Source organism: Lycorma delicatula, chromosome 8 (assembly GCF_047948215.1).
Source record: "Lycorma delicatula isolate Av1 chromosome 8, ASM4794821v1, whole genome shotgun sequence".
NCBI lineage: Eukaryota > Metazoa > Arthropoda > Insecta > Hemiptera > Fulgoridae > Lycorma > Lycorma delicatula.
Window position 1 is genome coordinate 119,112,544 of NC_134462.1, and position 16,255 is coordinate 119,128,798.

At 30.9% G+C, this 16,255-nt stretch overlaps 1 protein-coding gene across 2 annotated transcripts in view; it reads right to left on the reverse strand.

Moving 5' to 3' along the window:
• Positions 1-16,255, reverse strand: part of LOC142329262 (uncharacterized) — a 141,172-nt gene that overhangs the window by 28,018 nt on the left and 96,899 nt on the right. For both annotated transcript variants that reach the window (XM_075373686.1, XM_075373688.1), the window contains exon 2: positions 10,629-10,788. In XM_075373686.1, coding sequence (XP_075229801.1) covers positions 10,629-10,788 — 160 coding nt within the window. The remainder of the gene's footprint in view (positions 1-10,628; positions 10,789-16,255) is intronic.

Here is a 16,255-nt window from a genome sequence, read left to right on the forward strand (position 1 = left end):
CAATATCATTTAAGTACCCGTTCCTTTTTGTTGTTTCTGTTATATCATTTTCCAAGTATAAGTGTATGCTTATCAAAATCACGAAGAAATTTTTTAAGAAAAGAAATACAAATTTGGTTGAAATTTCCTAGTCAGCAGTGTAAATTATGTCAATAATATCATATTGATAAAAGATTTCATGAAACTGGCAATGGTACTAACTGCTACTGCTAACCATAGAAATTTTAAGAATGTAAAGACCATTTAACTCACTCGCCCAGATTAACACTCAGATAATCTTTCAGATTATCTGTTCTTGCAGACTTTATTAAGAGTTAAAATAGTATGCCTAACACATGCGCATGCATGTGCGCTCTCACATTTACACACAAAAAATTTATGTTTGGAGATCAATATTTCACAGCACATATAATTAGGCCTTAATTTTTTTTATACTTTATGATAGTAAAATTTGATTTACTGCAACAGTTTATTGACTGTAAGGAAGAAAATAAACAAAATTCTGGTTTTAACAAGATGATGTCTGTTACCTCTCTCATACTACTTACAAAATGTCATATTGCAAGAAGCTTTTGATCATCGCTTCATCTAAATGACTTATGACTTTCAAGATCATCATATCTTACACTGACAGATTATTTTCTTTACGGATATTAAAAAAATATGGCTTTACTTAACAATCCTTTCATACTTGACAAACTGAAAATTAACACTGGAAGTGAGATTTCAAAGACGATAAACAAAATCACTCACCATCTAACATAAAAGTGAAGGAATGTGTGATCTGTATATTTCTTTTTGAAATTTGTCCCTTTATTGTAAAAAAAATAAATAATTAAATATGCATTATGAAAATCTGGGTTGCATCTTTTTGAAGCACCTATATATATATATATATATATATAGAGGGACAAGCAGTACATAACTTCATAAATAAATATATCTAAATAAAGCAAGAGTGAATGAAAAAATAATAATATACAGATTTATAATAAAGTACACAATAAACAAAAAAAAAAAACTTTGGTTAAAACGTCAAGCAAATTTGGGTTTTAGTTTGAAATTCTAGCAGGGTTATAGTGAGCAAGTGGTTCATTTTTCTCACAAAAATATATAAGAAAAAGTTTAAATTCCAAGTTTCCTTTACATACCAACCTCAGTGTCACCTGAAATTCTTTTGTGATTTAATTCCATAAGCAGTAGAAGTTGGATTTGAAAAGTGCATACAAATCATTTACCATTTGATGTTATAAATGCAATAAATGGAATAAAGAAACATACGAATAACATGATACTGGTAGAGCAGAAACACCTGGCAGTTTTCAAAATAAAATTAAGAGACATCACATTTCATTAGCCTTTTACAGGATATAGTAATTTATAAAGAATATTTTATGTAAGCCTACATTTAAAATAAACTTTTACACCAAATTCACATATTCATGACACAAAATAATGTGCTTTTCAAATAAGTTGTCATGCAACAGTCAGTATGCTAACACATGCAGTGTGTCTGTAATTCCATCTGTGGTTAATGTTTATTTTAACATTGCTCGCTAAATAATGACATTGATAAGGGAGCAGAGAAATAGTTTATCATATCTTTAAAGAAAGTTACACTCTCTAACAATAGATTCTAGTTATGAACATTCAAAAAAATAATAATGTCTGTTTATCCAAACAATTTCAATACAAAATAAATCGCTAACCTCTAATTATATGGTAAGATCACTGATGAAAATCACAGTAATTTCTAATCATTAGCCCGTTGAAATTCTGCTTATGAACCGCAAAATGAAGATAAAAGATGAATTTCATCTTAGATAAATTCGTTTCCCATATTTCAGTGTCATTTTTAAAAACATTTTTTACCAAAGCTGTAGAGATTTGAATTGTTGATAATATTTTCAGTAATTGAACAATGAAATCCAAAGTGCTGTGCTCTTCCACATAAAGAGAAAATGTTATATATGATAACTAAAGAGCTAGAGGGATTAGACAATCATACCTGAATGAAAATATCAAAACATATCCTATACCTGTAGAAATTAACTTACAAATGTATTATTATTATTTTCCAACTATTTTGATCGGAGAAAATATTAGATAGATATTTTAAAGAAGTCACCTCATCAGTTACAATTAAATATTCACTTTTTAGAACAGTTTCAAATTCTTTTCAGTACGTCGTCAGCCAAATATAAAATATTATTTATCGTATAAAAGTTTCAATCAAAACAACAATTTTATACATTATTAGAATGTTAATAAGTATTATTCACCATAGTTTGAAAGAGTAATTTCTCTTAGATATGACTAGTTTATCTATGTTTTACCAACAATTATCAGTTTTACCAACTATAATAAACAGTATATCCATATAAAATTGAGTCCACTGGTTTATTAAAAGCAGTCCCTGTGTCAATATATGTGTATATATGAGCACTCCCTGTGTCAATATATAATCAGATTGTATATTAAAAAATACATTTAATATGCACTGAAATATAATTTTTCAATGACTTTTAGGCTTCATATTGTTTTTAATTATGATAAATACATCTTTTACATGCTCCTTTTTTATTTTTAGTGCATTGACTATTATGGTTATAAGCCATTATTAAATGTTGTCAACATCTGTAATCTGTTGGAACCGAGTTATTAAATATGGGTTTGGCTGTTAGCAATTGAGTTTACTTAATACTCTTCAGTTTAGTGGATGGTAGTCCCTGATATGTCCAAATATTAATTATCACATCACACATTAATTTAAGTAAAATGCTCAATATTGGTAGTACTTAAATTATTTTAACTGTTTTATTCTTCTCTAACAGAAATATCAGTAGGGGATTCTGTAATAAGTCAAAATGAATTTTCAAGTGTCAAAAATGGGCTGTAAGATGACTGTATGATGCCCATAAATATGAATCTTGTAGATTGATATTTACTATATAAAGAAAATTCTAATTTATATCTATATAATTAATATAAATTACCTTTATTTGCAAAAAAAAAGCACATGTCATGTCCATCAATTCATCAAAAACATTTTCACATACAGAACACAATACTTCAAAACAAACAAAAAACAGCCTTAATGTTTTAGTTGCTATTTTCAGTAAATTGCTGCCCATTTAAAACCATTTTTTTTAATGTTTAATGCAATTTTAGTCTTTTTTGAAATTTACTTTTAAATTCATCAATTTTTTAAACTCATTTTTTAAATTCATTTATAAGACATCTTTATTAATTTATTTAAAATATAACTAAATATATTTCATAACCAATAAATCATATTTTGAGGATAAGTTTTTGAATATTAATAAAAATAAAAAATAAACCAAAATTTTCATTTTACATGTTCATATATGCTTTCAAATAACTTTCAACAGGACCCAAGTTACTGATCTGTTAGAAACCGATTTAGAGAGATGACCAAAAACTACAACAGGTACAATCATATCTATACACATGGCTCTGTCTTGGCCAACAGATGTGGCTGTTCAATTATACTCTCTGACAACAAGATAATATATAAGCTTAGTGCCTATTCTTCTGTATTCTTTTGTGAGGTCTACACAATTTACTCTGCCTTGAGAGTTATTGAGGTTCACAGTGATGACAGCTTCCTGGTTATTACCGACTCTATAAGCGTACTAGAGAGCTTGGGCAGCAGACGACCTAACCTATTGTCTAAATAATCTATGATACCCTCTCAAGAATAAATAAGACAGTGGTATTTGTATGGGTCCTGGGCCATTGTGGCATCCTCAGGAACGAACAAGCTGATGAGGCTACCAACAGAGTGGCAACAAATGACTTAACAGTGGAATTAACATGTGAGAGCAAATTCATGAAAACAGTACGTGTTAAACTATGTTCTCAATGGAATAAATTCTGGCTGCTATTTTATATACATTTTGGCTACACCACTGCTCGGTGCAAAATGCTACAAATATGCATGTGTGGTGAGGAAATTCATGAAGGAGAACATCATGCAAGGATCCTCCTGCATGTGTACACTGTAAAGGAAAACACTCATGTAGACCAAGGAATTGTCCTGCTTACAAAGACAAGGTGGCTGTGCAGGAAGTCAAAACCCTGCATATGGTCAGCTGCTTCGAAGCAAAGAAGATTGTAAACGTATGCAAGCCTAGAGCAACAACTTATGCTCTGGATGTGGCTGTGGCTGCAGTTCCTGCTCCAACTGCTGTTGATACAGACCAGCTCCTTGGCAAACATGCACTCACATTGGCAATCATGACTAAGAGAATTATAGATAACAGAATGAAATCTCTCACTCACAAGGAATTTAAGAAGCCTTTGATAAAAATACAGTCACCAGACACTCGTTCGACTTTGAATAAAAGTGATTCTGACCACAAAAAAACACTTTCTAAACCAGAGGTTCCAGTGAATTTGTGTGACTTTTTGGTTGATGGTGCAAGGAGAATGACTGCTTTGCAGCCTTCTATGGAGGCTCCCAAGCCTCCAACAATTAAGGTGGCCTCTAAATTGCAGAGGCCACCAAAAACCACACAGAGGGGCCTGTTTATCCCCTGCCTGGGGTGGTGACAGGTACGACTTCTATTGCCGGGGTCTCTGAGGTTCCCCTCTCTCAATCGGCGCCAAAACCAGGCGCCGATCCATATCTGTCATCGTCCGAGACTTTGATGGTTTCCGATTCAGAGATCGGGAGCTATTCGGATGATGACATTCTTAAGGAACATGAAGTTGTTCGTAACATGGAAAACAAGAGGAAAAAAGGATGGCCAAAAGACAAACCAAAGTTTAAATAATTTTAAAAATTAGCGAGTCGATAACTCGGTGGAACAACAATGGATGTTTATCAAACATCCATCGCATTTCAAACTTCCAACACATTTCTGCCGAAATGAAAATTTTCATCTAAAAAGGTACTATACATCTCGGCGAGACCAACCGCCTAATATAAGAGCCAGAGGTGGAGTAGCCAGCTATATTAACATTGACTAGAGCTACCATCGAAGCAGTTGCAATAAATACAAATCTGCAAGTGGTTGCACTCCGCTGTAGATCAATATCTGCAGCATATAGTTGCCGAATTTGGATTGGAAGGAGGATGACATAGCACGAATATTATTGCTCAGCTTCCCCCACCCGTACTGCTGGTGGGTGATTTCAGTGCACATAATTCTCTTTGAAGGTCGGTTCGAGTAGATCCCCGTCGAAGAGAACTGGAAATCAGAATTCAGTAGGAATTCTGATTTCATTATCTTAAATGATAGTTCAGGAACGTTTTCAGTGCCAGAGATGGATCGACGTCCTGTATAGATCTAGTACTTGTGGACTATAGCATATATATAACATATAAGTGGATCGATAGCACCGAGGTACACTTTCCATGTTTTAGAGGATCTACATGGAAGCGATCATTTTCCGGTGTAAATTGTAACTGACATTAAAAGGGAAATATATCCCATCTCCAAAAGATGGCTGTTTCGTAAGGCAGATTGAACGAGCTTCACAGCTAAGATGATACTCCTTGAAACAACTAAAAATATTGAAGCCGACGTCGAAGCTATAACTAATGCTATACTGGACTTGGCATCAAGATATATTCCCAAACAACAACATCCAACATTAAGAAACGACCAACATTAGAAAATTTGATTGCCTTTAAAAAATATATGCAAAATGTATGCAAAAAGACATATGATAGAATCTAAAAAGCGATCCTGGCAGCAATACGTGTCATCCATTAACAGAAACACGACTGCATCAGACGTTTGGAACAAAGTGAAGGTGATTCGTGGGTGTACAATCAGCCCTCAATATGAAGGTGAAAATAGAGATACTCCAAACGAAATTGCAGAGTTACTAGCCTATAACTTCGAAAAATCCAGCAAAACGGCTAACTACGATGAATATTTTAGGACGAAAAAAGCAGAACTTTAAGGTCTACTAAATTTCAGAACTGAAATAGATTATTCATATAATGTACCATCTAAAATAGAACTTGTAAAAGCGTTGGAGAAAGCCAGTAACACAGCTGCTGGATCGAATAAAATTCATTATGGCATGATCAGGCAGCTGAATACCATTGCAAAACGTAGACTGTTAGAACTATATAATCAGATATGGCGGAATAGAATGTACCTGCAGCAGTGGAAAAAATCATATACTGTTCAAGTGCCAAAGAAAGATAAAAATTTGGCAGATCCCTATAGTTATCGTCCTACTTCTTTGGCGTGCGCTATGGGAAAAATATTTGGAAAAAATAATAAATAATAGACTCATTTGGATTTTAGAAAAAGAAAATCTCTTATCCTCACTTATCCTCAAGCAGGTTTTCGGTAATACTACTCTACCACTGATCAAATGATCAAGTTAGAGAAATCATATAAAACAGCTTTATTACAAGAAAACATTGTGTAAGAGTCTTCTTTGATCTGCAAAAGGCATTCGACATGACCTGGTGACATGGAATAATGCTTCAAATACATGAATCAAGCGTTCATGGCAATCTGCCAGTTTTACTCAGCAACTATATGAACAAACGTCCTTTTCAAGTACGCGTCAGTAACAAATATTGATCACAAAAAGGATTGGAAAATGGCGTACCACAAGGCTTGCCATTGAGCGGTACCTTGTTCATGATCGCCACCAATAAACTAATATAAGCCAGCCATTCCAGCAGAAATCAGCAAAAGTGTCTATGTTGAAGATCTAGCAATTGTGTATCCCAGCAACACTACAGCTATACAAATACAAATTACAACAAGCGATAAACGCCCTCAATGAAGTTGCGAGGAATAATGAATTCAAATTTTCACCAGAGAAAACGTGTTGTGTACACATCTGTAGGAAGAGAATCCCTCACCGAAGTCGTGTTTTGACCATCAACGACTCCAATAGAATATAAGGATAATGTGAGATTTTTAGGTCTGATACTGGATAAATCCCTTACATAGGGATTACATATACAGGATTTGAGTGAGAGATGCAAAAAAGTGCTAAACATTATTAAATGTTTATCCACATCAATTGGGGCTCAGATATAGAAATGCTACTGAAGCTGTATAAAGCATTGGTTCAATGGAAACTCGACTACGAGTGTAGTGTATATTCATCCGCTAGGAAGTCACATTTGAGAAAGTTAGACGTAATTCATAACAGCGGAATAAGATATGCAACAGGCGCATTCCGTACAAGTCCGGTGACTAGTCTAATGTCGGAAGCCGGAATAATGCCACTACATATTTCTAAGATATGCAGCAAATATACGGGTCTTTCCTACCCACATAAATAACAACATTTTTAACAATCATCCTTTGGCTGCATTATATGAACATCGTGCTACCTATTCCAGACCAGCCGGAATAAGTTATCACAAATTGACAAGAAAATATGAAATATCTTTACCAGAGACATTAGCAATTTCTACAAGAGAAATACCGCCATGGCTTTTACCAGTGATAAACACAAGATTGGATCTGTCTTGTCTAATTTTGTGTTTTTAAATAAAATGTAAGGGCCCTTTATACCCTTATGACAAACGTGATGGTGATCTAAACCTCTTTTAAATAATGTGATGAGGGCTAATGACCTTAGAAGTCATTGCCCACACAAAAAAAAAATAAATAAATAATATTGCATCTTTTAAAAACAGTAAAATATGTTTAAAATATGCAGACTTTTTTAAATTATATTTTTTGAACAAAAGATTATTAAGCAGTTATAATTTATGAATAACTGGGATATTTTTATTTTTTTATCGGCAATATAGTAGACTATAGTTAGCAATAAACTGATAATTTTCAGTTGATAGTATTTGTGTGTAGTTATGCAAGAAGCACACAGCTCTAACTTACTAACAGTACTACCTGAATGTTGGGCAAATGATTTAGTACTCCTAAATCATCCTAGAAAGATTATATTAATAAGTTATATAACTTTGTAATAATATATTTTGGAATAGTGTGACTACATCTAACAAGTAAACAGTTTTTTAACAATATAAATATATTTTTATGATAATCGAGCAGTTTTGTGTCAACAACACAACCAATTTTTTAAATCTTAAAATATAAAAATACTGTTATAATATTTTGTATGAAACTATTGACTCGCAAAAGAATTCTTTACGGAGTACCCGTTAAAGATATCTTTTAAATTGAACATCTCAATGGAAGCAACATGTTCTCACAAAGTCCATATCAAATTAAACCTAAAGATTTAAATTAAAATTTATATCACTTGAGACAATGTTACCAATTTGTAATATAATAAACTCATTTCTAAACATCAGGTGTTTCTGCTCTGCTACAATAACTCATAAAAGTCACTAATCTTTTTAAGAAAACAAAAAAAAAAAATAGTAAAGTACAAAGTCATGTACTATCGCTTTCAAACATACCAAACATCAGATTTTTTCACTCTGAGATTTTTAAAGATGCCATTAATAAACCATTCCTGTCTGGAAAAATAAATTTATTATTCTACCATCAAAAAACAATTATTTTCTGGGATGCAATGAAAAGAGCTAAAATATGAAATTACTGTCAACGTTTATAACTAAAAAGTAATTTTTCACACGTTGTTCAATTATCATTACTATAATTTAAATGTCATATAAAAATGTTAACTATATAAATAGAAAAAGATAAAAATACAGCAAATTTTTAACAGATCAAATCGTTTCAGACATCATGAATAACAAGATTACTAAAACTAAACAAGAAATATTTTCTTTTTAATAATAAAGAACAGTGTAGTACAGCAAGAAAACCAGAATACATACTAACATATATTACAATAGACTTATTTTATGTTCGTAATAAATTAATGAATAATAAATTTTGCTTATAAACAGATGAATAAATAAATAAATAGATAATAAATATAAGAAACCATGTAAAATATTAACCAAAGAATATATTTAATTATGAATAAAATCTTATTTAATAAGCATAAGCCCTCATAAATTTAAAAAAGAAAATCAATAAATAAAAAGAAAAGAAAATAAATATAAAAGAGTAAAAGGAACTTTGTGGCCTGTGAAAGAGTCTGTGTTATTCTGAAGCCATTCCATGGATCACTGAAATTCATCGATGAAACAAAAGAATTATTAAACTACTGTTCTCTGATTATATTTCATCTCGGTTTTATGCACTAGATTCCTCGAGTTATTAATTTTGTTATTTTTGTTAATAACACTCATTATCTACATAATTTGGCTATACCACTTCTGGAGTAGTGTTATTTTATTATTTTCTTTAAATAAAAAGTAAAAGCAGTGAACCGAGTGCATTTAAGACAGACATAGTTTGAAGAGTCATAGAAGAAAAATGTTTAATAATACTATCGATTATTTTGAAAAGGAAAGCCACAAAATGGAATAACCATTCCACTAAATAAAATTAATATAACTAAATGGAAGTTATAGAACTAACTGGAATTTCAAAAAAATTGCTAATGTAGATTTGTAGTTATTGGAGAAAGAAGGAATAAAATAAAAGATTACAACGCATAAAGTAACTGCATCTAATTAAAATACTCTAAGCCAGATTTTAAAAAGGATAATTTTACAACTAGGACCACATATGCGTAAAAAATAACACATTTCTCCTTTGAATAATATTACTTTTCAGTCCTTTACATTTGTCAAACAATTTGGCACATTAGATGAAGGTTTTGTACACTTAGTTCTAATCTTATTTAAATAGATTAGTGAACTAAACATCTTTTTACTAAAATAACTTTCTTACTAAAAATCTTCACTACAAATAGAATTCAAAACATTATTTTTGAATATAAAATTTATCTAAGATTTTGATAAGTTACGCAAGAGTTTTTTAAAAGCCCGTTAAAACAATTTTAAAATTATTTATTTGTAACAGGACTACAGAAAGACACTTTGTTTATTAGCAAACAATATTTTTTTGTATGATAATAAATTTGTTACAAATTTTTTTGATCTGTAAAGAGAAAAGTATACGCCAACCTAAATGTTTTAGGTTACTTGAAATTACTATTTTTTACAATAATAATTATAACTAAAACGCTCCACCGGTCCTATCTCCCAGCTTGTGTTAATCACCATTATAATTAATAAAATTCATTTCCGTTCATGAATAACCTTGTTAAAAGTATTATATTATTAAATTATACTTAATAGAGAAAGATTTAAGAAAATTAAGCCAAACATTTATCAAATTAAATCAAAATATTTCCACACAAAATTTCAAATGTTAGAACTTTATAGGTTATATATCTTTTTGTTATTAAAGTTTTTTTTTTCAAGCAATAACTTATTTATTTCCTTTTGAAATTTATCTTCCTGCAAAGTGGATACCATTATTCAGAGATGATTTTCATTTATTACTTTTTCCAAATCTAGCATTCTTTTAACCTATCCATTTTTTTAACCCCTCTCTCCTGTAGTCTACTTAAAACTCAATTTCAGTGTTCAAACTCAAGAAACTTTTTCTTGAATACTTCATCTATTATTCACGGTCTATTCTTTCAAACACTATTCTTCATTTTTATTTCTTTACATCTACATTTTTACAAAAATAAACATTGTAATTCTGAAATTGTAAATCTTATTATATTTTCATAAATTGTAACAAATTTAAAATACAGACCTGACTTTCTTTTCTGTAACAAAAGGTAGTATAGCTAACACCGCGATAATAACAATGGAGGCGGAGATTAATATTTTTCTTAAATCAAAATACCAGTACAACTTCTTCATCCACATCAAAAAAAGTTGATGAACTTTAACGAACCACAACCATTTTGGACCTGAAATTAAAATTTTAATGATAATAAAAAAAATTCAAATCGTGAACATAATTTTAAATATTCTTACATCTAAAGATAAAATAAACATTTAAATACCTAAATTTCTAAACACGGTAAAAAATTACATATGTAGACAATAAATCAAATACCCATTAACATTTACACATTATGAAAATATCAGGTAATTATAGTGTCAGAATATCGTATTTTTTTCACGCCCTTCCCATGAGGGAAATTAAATTATTTTTTTATTTTATGTTTTGTTTTTTGGAGAAAAACGCTTTTGTGTTATCACTGCCTGGAACAAAGATATCATATATGATATTAAAACCAAAAAATTTGATGTGAGCACCACATAACTTCCTTACGGCTATTAAATTACATATATACATTTTTTTTTTAATAAAAACGTCATAAAATTTTATTTCATTAATAACTTCTGATTTTTTTTCATATTTTTCTTTTTTATTATTATTGAATTATTATTTATCATAATTTTTTTTTTACAATCAGAGGTTAATAATTATTAGTAAATCAATACATTTAAATTAAAAAAAAAAAAAATGAAGTCTGATTCGAACCGATGTGCCTTCCCGCTTCTAAGATCAAAATATTTAATTTGGCTATAACTCTGGAACCAAAGAAAATAAGTGCCGCTTATGATACATCGTTGAAAAGCTCTCAATTAGGGCTTATTACTGCAGTTAAGAAAATGTCCAAAATCCAATTTTTATTTTGATTTTGGGCTTTTTGGACATTTTTGTTTCAGTTGATTGCATTCAAAAAGAGAGGTACACAACTAGATATTACAAAAGTCCTAAACCTTTACTTCGTACAAGGAAGTAAAATATTACAACTAGTATCACAGCTAACATACCAAAAACTAATATTACAGTCGGAATTTTAAAAAATAATAGCAAACATAAAATATGTACAATCTAAGTAAACATAAATAAACTTGACGAAGTCCGACAAGGCCCCTCCTCGGATAGACTACATGAAACTGTACATAAAAAAAGAAAAAAGTTATGAATAACAAAAGATTAAAAGGAATAAAAAACGATAAACAACTAACGATACATTCCTATTTGACAAACGAAATTAAATGCTTGTCATTTGTGTTAACATCGTCATCTAGAATACGCCATATTGCGGTAGGAACTTTAAACCTGCGACGTAAGGCCGCGTAAAGTACATAATCCACTAGAATATGTTAAACAGTTAAACAGCAGTTATATCGAGGACACAGGAATATCAGCCGACAACATAAGATATCCGTGCGTCAGTCTGGTATGACTCCGCAGACGACAAAGAACAGCTTCATCTCCTATTTGCTTTACTCCGAGCCTACAAGGGGTTCCGTGTTCTTCACAAGTCGTAGCTTATTATCTACCGTCGCATTTCACTAACTCTATCATTCCATTCTTAGTCGTTATTTTTTTAAATTAGAAAAATTGGAATCAAGAATACGAGTAGTGAATGCGGGTAGTGTACATGCTTCCTTAACAGCAACGTCAGCGCGCTCAATCCCTAGGATCCCGACACGGCTCGGAATCCAGTAGAAGTTGTCACCAGTATTATGACGGGTTAAAAGATAGAGAGTGCTTCGAGTGTTTCCAAAACAATAGGATGTCTTGAATACATCACTTATCGTTTGCGATAGGCTCAACGAATCACTTCAGATAAGAAAATGATGGCATCTAGGATTCAGGACGTTCAGTGCTTTGTTAGTAGCATAAAGCTCAGCGGCAAAGACAGTGGTAACAGACGGGAGTCCAAGGAAATTGGTTCGTTCGCTAAAGCGCAGCTTACTAAATTATTACATTTGAAGCAATCTGTATAGACAATTGCATCCGGCTTTAAATCAGACAGGATTTGGGAGAATTCTTGATAAAGAAAAACAGGTTTTGTTTTTAATCTGTCATACAAACTCAAACTCAAGTCAATATTTGTAGGATTGAGCCTCCAAGACGGATAAGGGCATACGTTAAGTAAGAAGAATGAAGAGAGCTCAATATTCAATAAATAAAAAATCGGCGGACAGCTCTTAACACCAAGGTGAGCAGGTGACTGAGGAGAGTCTTTGTACTGACATACACAGTTACAAAAACAAATTTCAAAGTTTGTTTGGTCTGGCTGGGCTTTGATGTGGGCTACATAGAAGACAACTGGTTTTGTTTAACGACCGGACTTAAATGGAAGACACTTGCAGCGAGACGAAGAGATGACTTATGCACAGTATCCAGCATGTTTAATGCATTAGACCAGGCAGAAGAGTTTATTGCACTGCCGTAGTTTAATCAGGATCGAACCAAGAAAAGTTTTATTTTAACACCTTGAGACTTGTCCTCCATCCATCATTTTGTTATTAGGTCTTATAATAGAACATACTACAAAATATAATACGCTCTGCTAATATGAGGAAGATGATGAAAGGTATCGTTTAACATTTCATTGCATTACTGTTCCAATCGACTTAAGATTTTTTCTGAAAAATGTAATTGATGATTACTGTTTACAGAAGTTTTTGCTAAGTAATTTTTACCATTATTATAATATCTGCAGTTATTTCTCTATTTTATTTTATTTCTCTATTACCAATAATGAACAGAACTTACAAATAAAAATAGTTTAAGAAAATTATTAATAAATTTTATAAAAGCAATTAAAAATTCTGTCGCAATCAATTGGTGTCTGAAAAAGAACAAGTAGGAAATACATTACTTGTTTGATAATAATTATAATCATGAAAATTATAATAATATGATAGGACATATCTAATCAGATTTAATATTTATATATAAAAATACAATTATTGACAATTTGCTTGACATTGTGAATATGTTATCCCCGATTCACTCTTTATTAACAAAGCCATCAACTGGTTTTAATAAATCAGATAATAATATGCACATGTCATCGATGAAAGAGTAATACATAATACGCAGCAATAAGTTTTTATTAATGTATTTGTCGATACATGATCTCATGCTGTTGATACCAGAGTTCTAATGGATACCGTAGTAAAATTGTGATGTATAAGAAGCACAGAAATGCATTAGGAAACTCAAAAATTTTTTTAAAATTGTTTATGCAAAATTAAAACACATCATCGCAGAGCAGTCCAAAAATGCAACAAGTTCCAGTTACAATCACTATACATACAAGAAATGCAAATAACTGAACCGACAAACCTACACAAGATACCAGGAAACTTCCACAGTATCATATGAATAAATAAAAATTTAATTGTCTGTAGTATCGAAGTTAAGAAATATTAAATCCAATATATACTGTCAGCATTTATTACAGTGGTAACAGTTTATAGTGATACTTTGAGAATCAAAAAGTAGGCAATGCAACTTAAAACTTACTTTAAAAGATGGATAATATTTATCACAATCATCCTTAATCAAATAGTGTTTCTCTGGCTATGAGTTCTAATACCAAATCAAAATTGAAAAAACATTTTCTACAAAACAGTTGTTCCTACAAAAAAAAACTGTTGCACCTTTTTTAATACATAATTTGTGTATAAATACCCAAAAATCTATTTTTGGCCAATAGACCAACAGGGCTCTCGGTGTATATTTTAATCTGCAATACAGCCAGAATTGCAAATATGGTTGATTATACATTTATATTACACTGATAAACAAAATTTTTGTTTCCTAATATACGATACATGATTTTAATCTGTTTTTATGCTGAAAACGAATATGAATTAGAATCTTTCTATCACCCACCATTGTTGAAAATTTTTTTAATTTTAATTAAAGGATTTTTTTCATTTTTCAACATGTTAGCATTTTAAGCTCCAATATTTTATATTGTTATCTCATTTTTTATTGTTGACTTTGTTAACATAACTTGTAAGCTATAAATAAACAATACTAGACAAAGTTAACAAAATCATACCATAGTCACATATTATGACATCATACCTAATACTGAAGAGAGAGACTTCATAGACAAGATTAATCCTGTCTGCGCAGGTCAAAATATGTAGCTGACAACACTGCTGTGCTGTTTGTATTAAGCATTGGATATAGGAATGAAATTATTTTGTTGTCTTATTGCTGTGATAAATTTGTTGACAGTGCAGTATCATAATGCCTTGAAATTGTGTAAATGATGTGGATGCCTTTTGTTATGTATCTGGTGAGTTTACTGTAAAATCAAATAGAAAAAACATTACACCTTTAATTAAATAGGCACATCATTTGTACTTTCAGTGTAAAATTGGTGATCAGGATAAGACGAGGGCTCCTTATATAGTATGCATTAATAGTTCTGTATATTTAAAATGATGGCTGAACAGTACACGTAAGACTTTGCTATTTGGTGTACCTATGGTTTGGCGTAAACCAAACAATCATGTAACCGATTATTAGTTTTGTTTAAGAATTGTGTCTGGAATTTCTAAAAAATCTTAATTTACTGTAAAATATCCGTCATTGCAATCTGCAATCAGGCCTGTACCTCACAGTGACATTATTCCAGTTCCTGAGCCTCACCGATGAATGTATGTTTTGAAAGTAGCGATGAAGAATCAGACAGTACTGAAGAAGACCACAGTGATTTTGATTTTCAATTATCTTTCAATAAGTCACATCTTATATCACATGGTAAATAAAATTACTTGGTCAGGTATTTAATTTTATCAAAAAAATCAAGCTTAACCGCTGAGATCAAGACTGCAAGGTTGGAATTTACTTTAAAAAAATACAAACATTTCGGGCTTTAGAACCCGACTAAAAGAACTTTCACAGTAGTTTATTGATGAAAATAATTTGGTTTATTTCATAAATATTGATGAGCTTATGTTGCACTTAGGACAAGTTCATAAACCTGAGGACTAACGCCTTTTCAAAGATTCATCCAAGTATGTTTAAAAGTGGTTCTGCTACACAAAGGTAACTAATATCCTTCGATACCATTCCCTTATGGTATTAATTTGAAAGAAACATACGATGTGATGAAAGACATTGTTGAAAAAATAAATTATAAAAAACAGCAATATTATATGTGGTGGTTATAAGTTATAGCTATTTGGTTAGGCATACAGTTAGGCTATACTAAGTACATGTGTTTTCTTTGCAAATCAAACAGTCGAGCTAGGGATAAACATTATGTTACCAAAGAGTGGATGAAACTAAACAAATTAATTCCAAATGGGAAAAATATTATTCATGAGCCCTTAGTTGAGCACAAAAAAATGTTTTTAGCCCCTCTCCATATCACGTTAGGACAAATGTAAAATTTTTAAAAACAATGAAGAAGGATAGTTTCGGATTTGTATATATCAGGAAGAAATTTCTTAATACAAATGAACGAAAAATTAAAAAAGAAATATTTGTTAGTCCTCAAATAAGAGAGTTGGTCAAAGATGATATATTTAACTCGATGTTAAATAATGTAGAACGTGCAGCTTGGAATTCATTTAAAGACCTTTGCAAAACTTTTC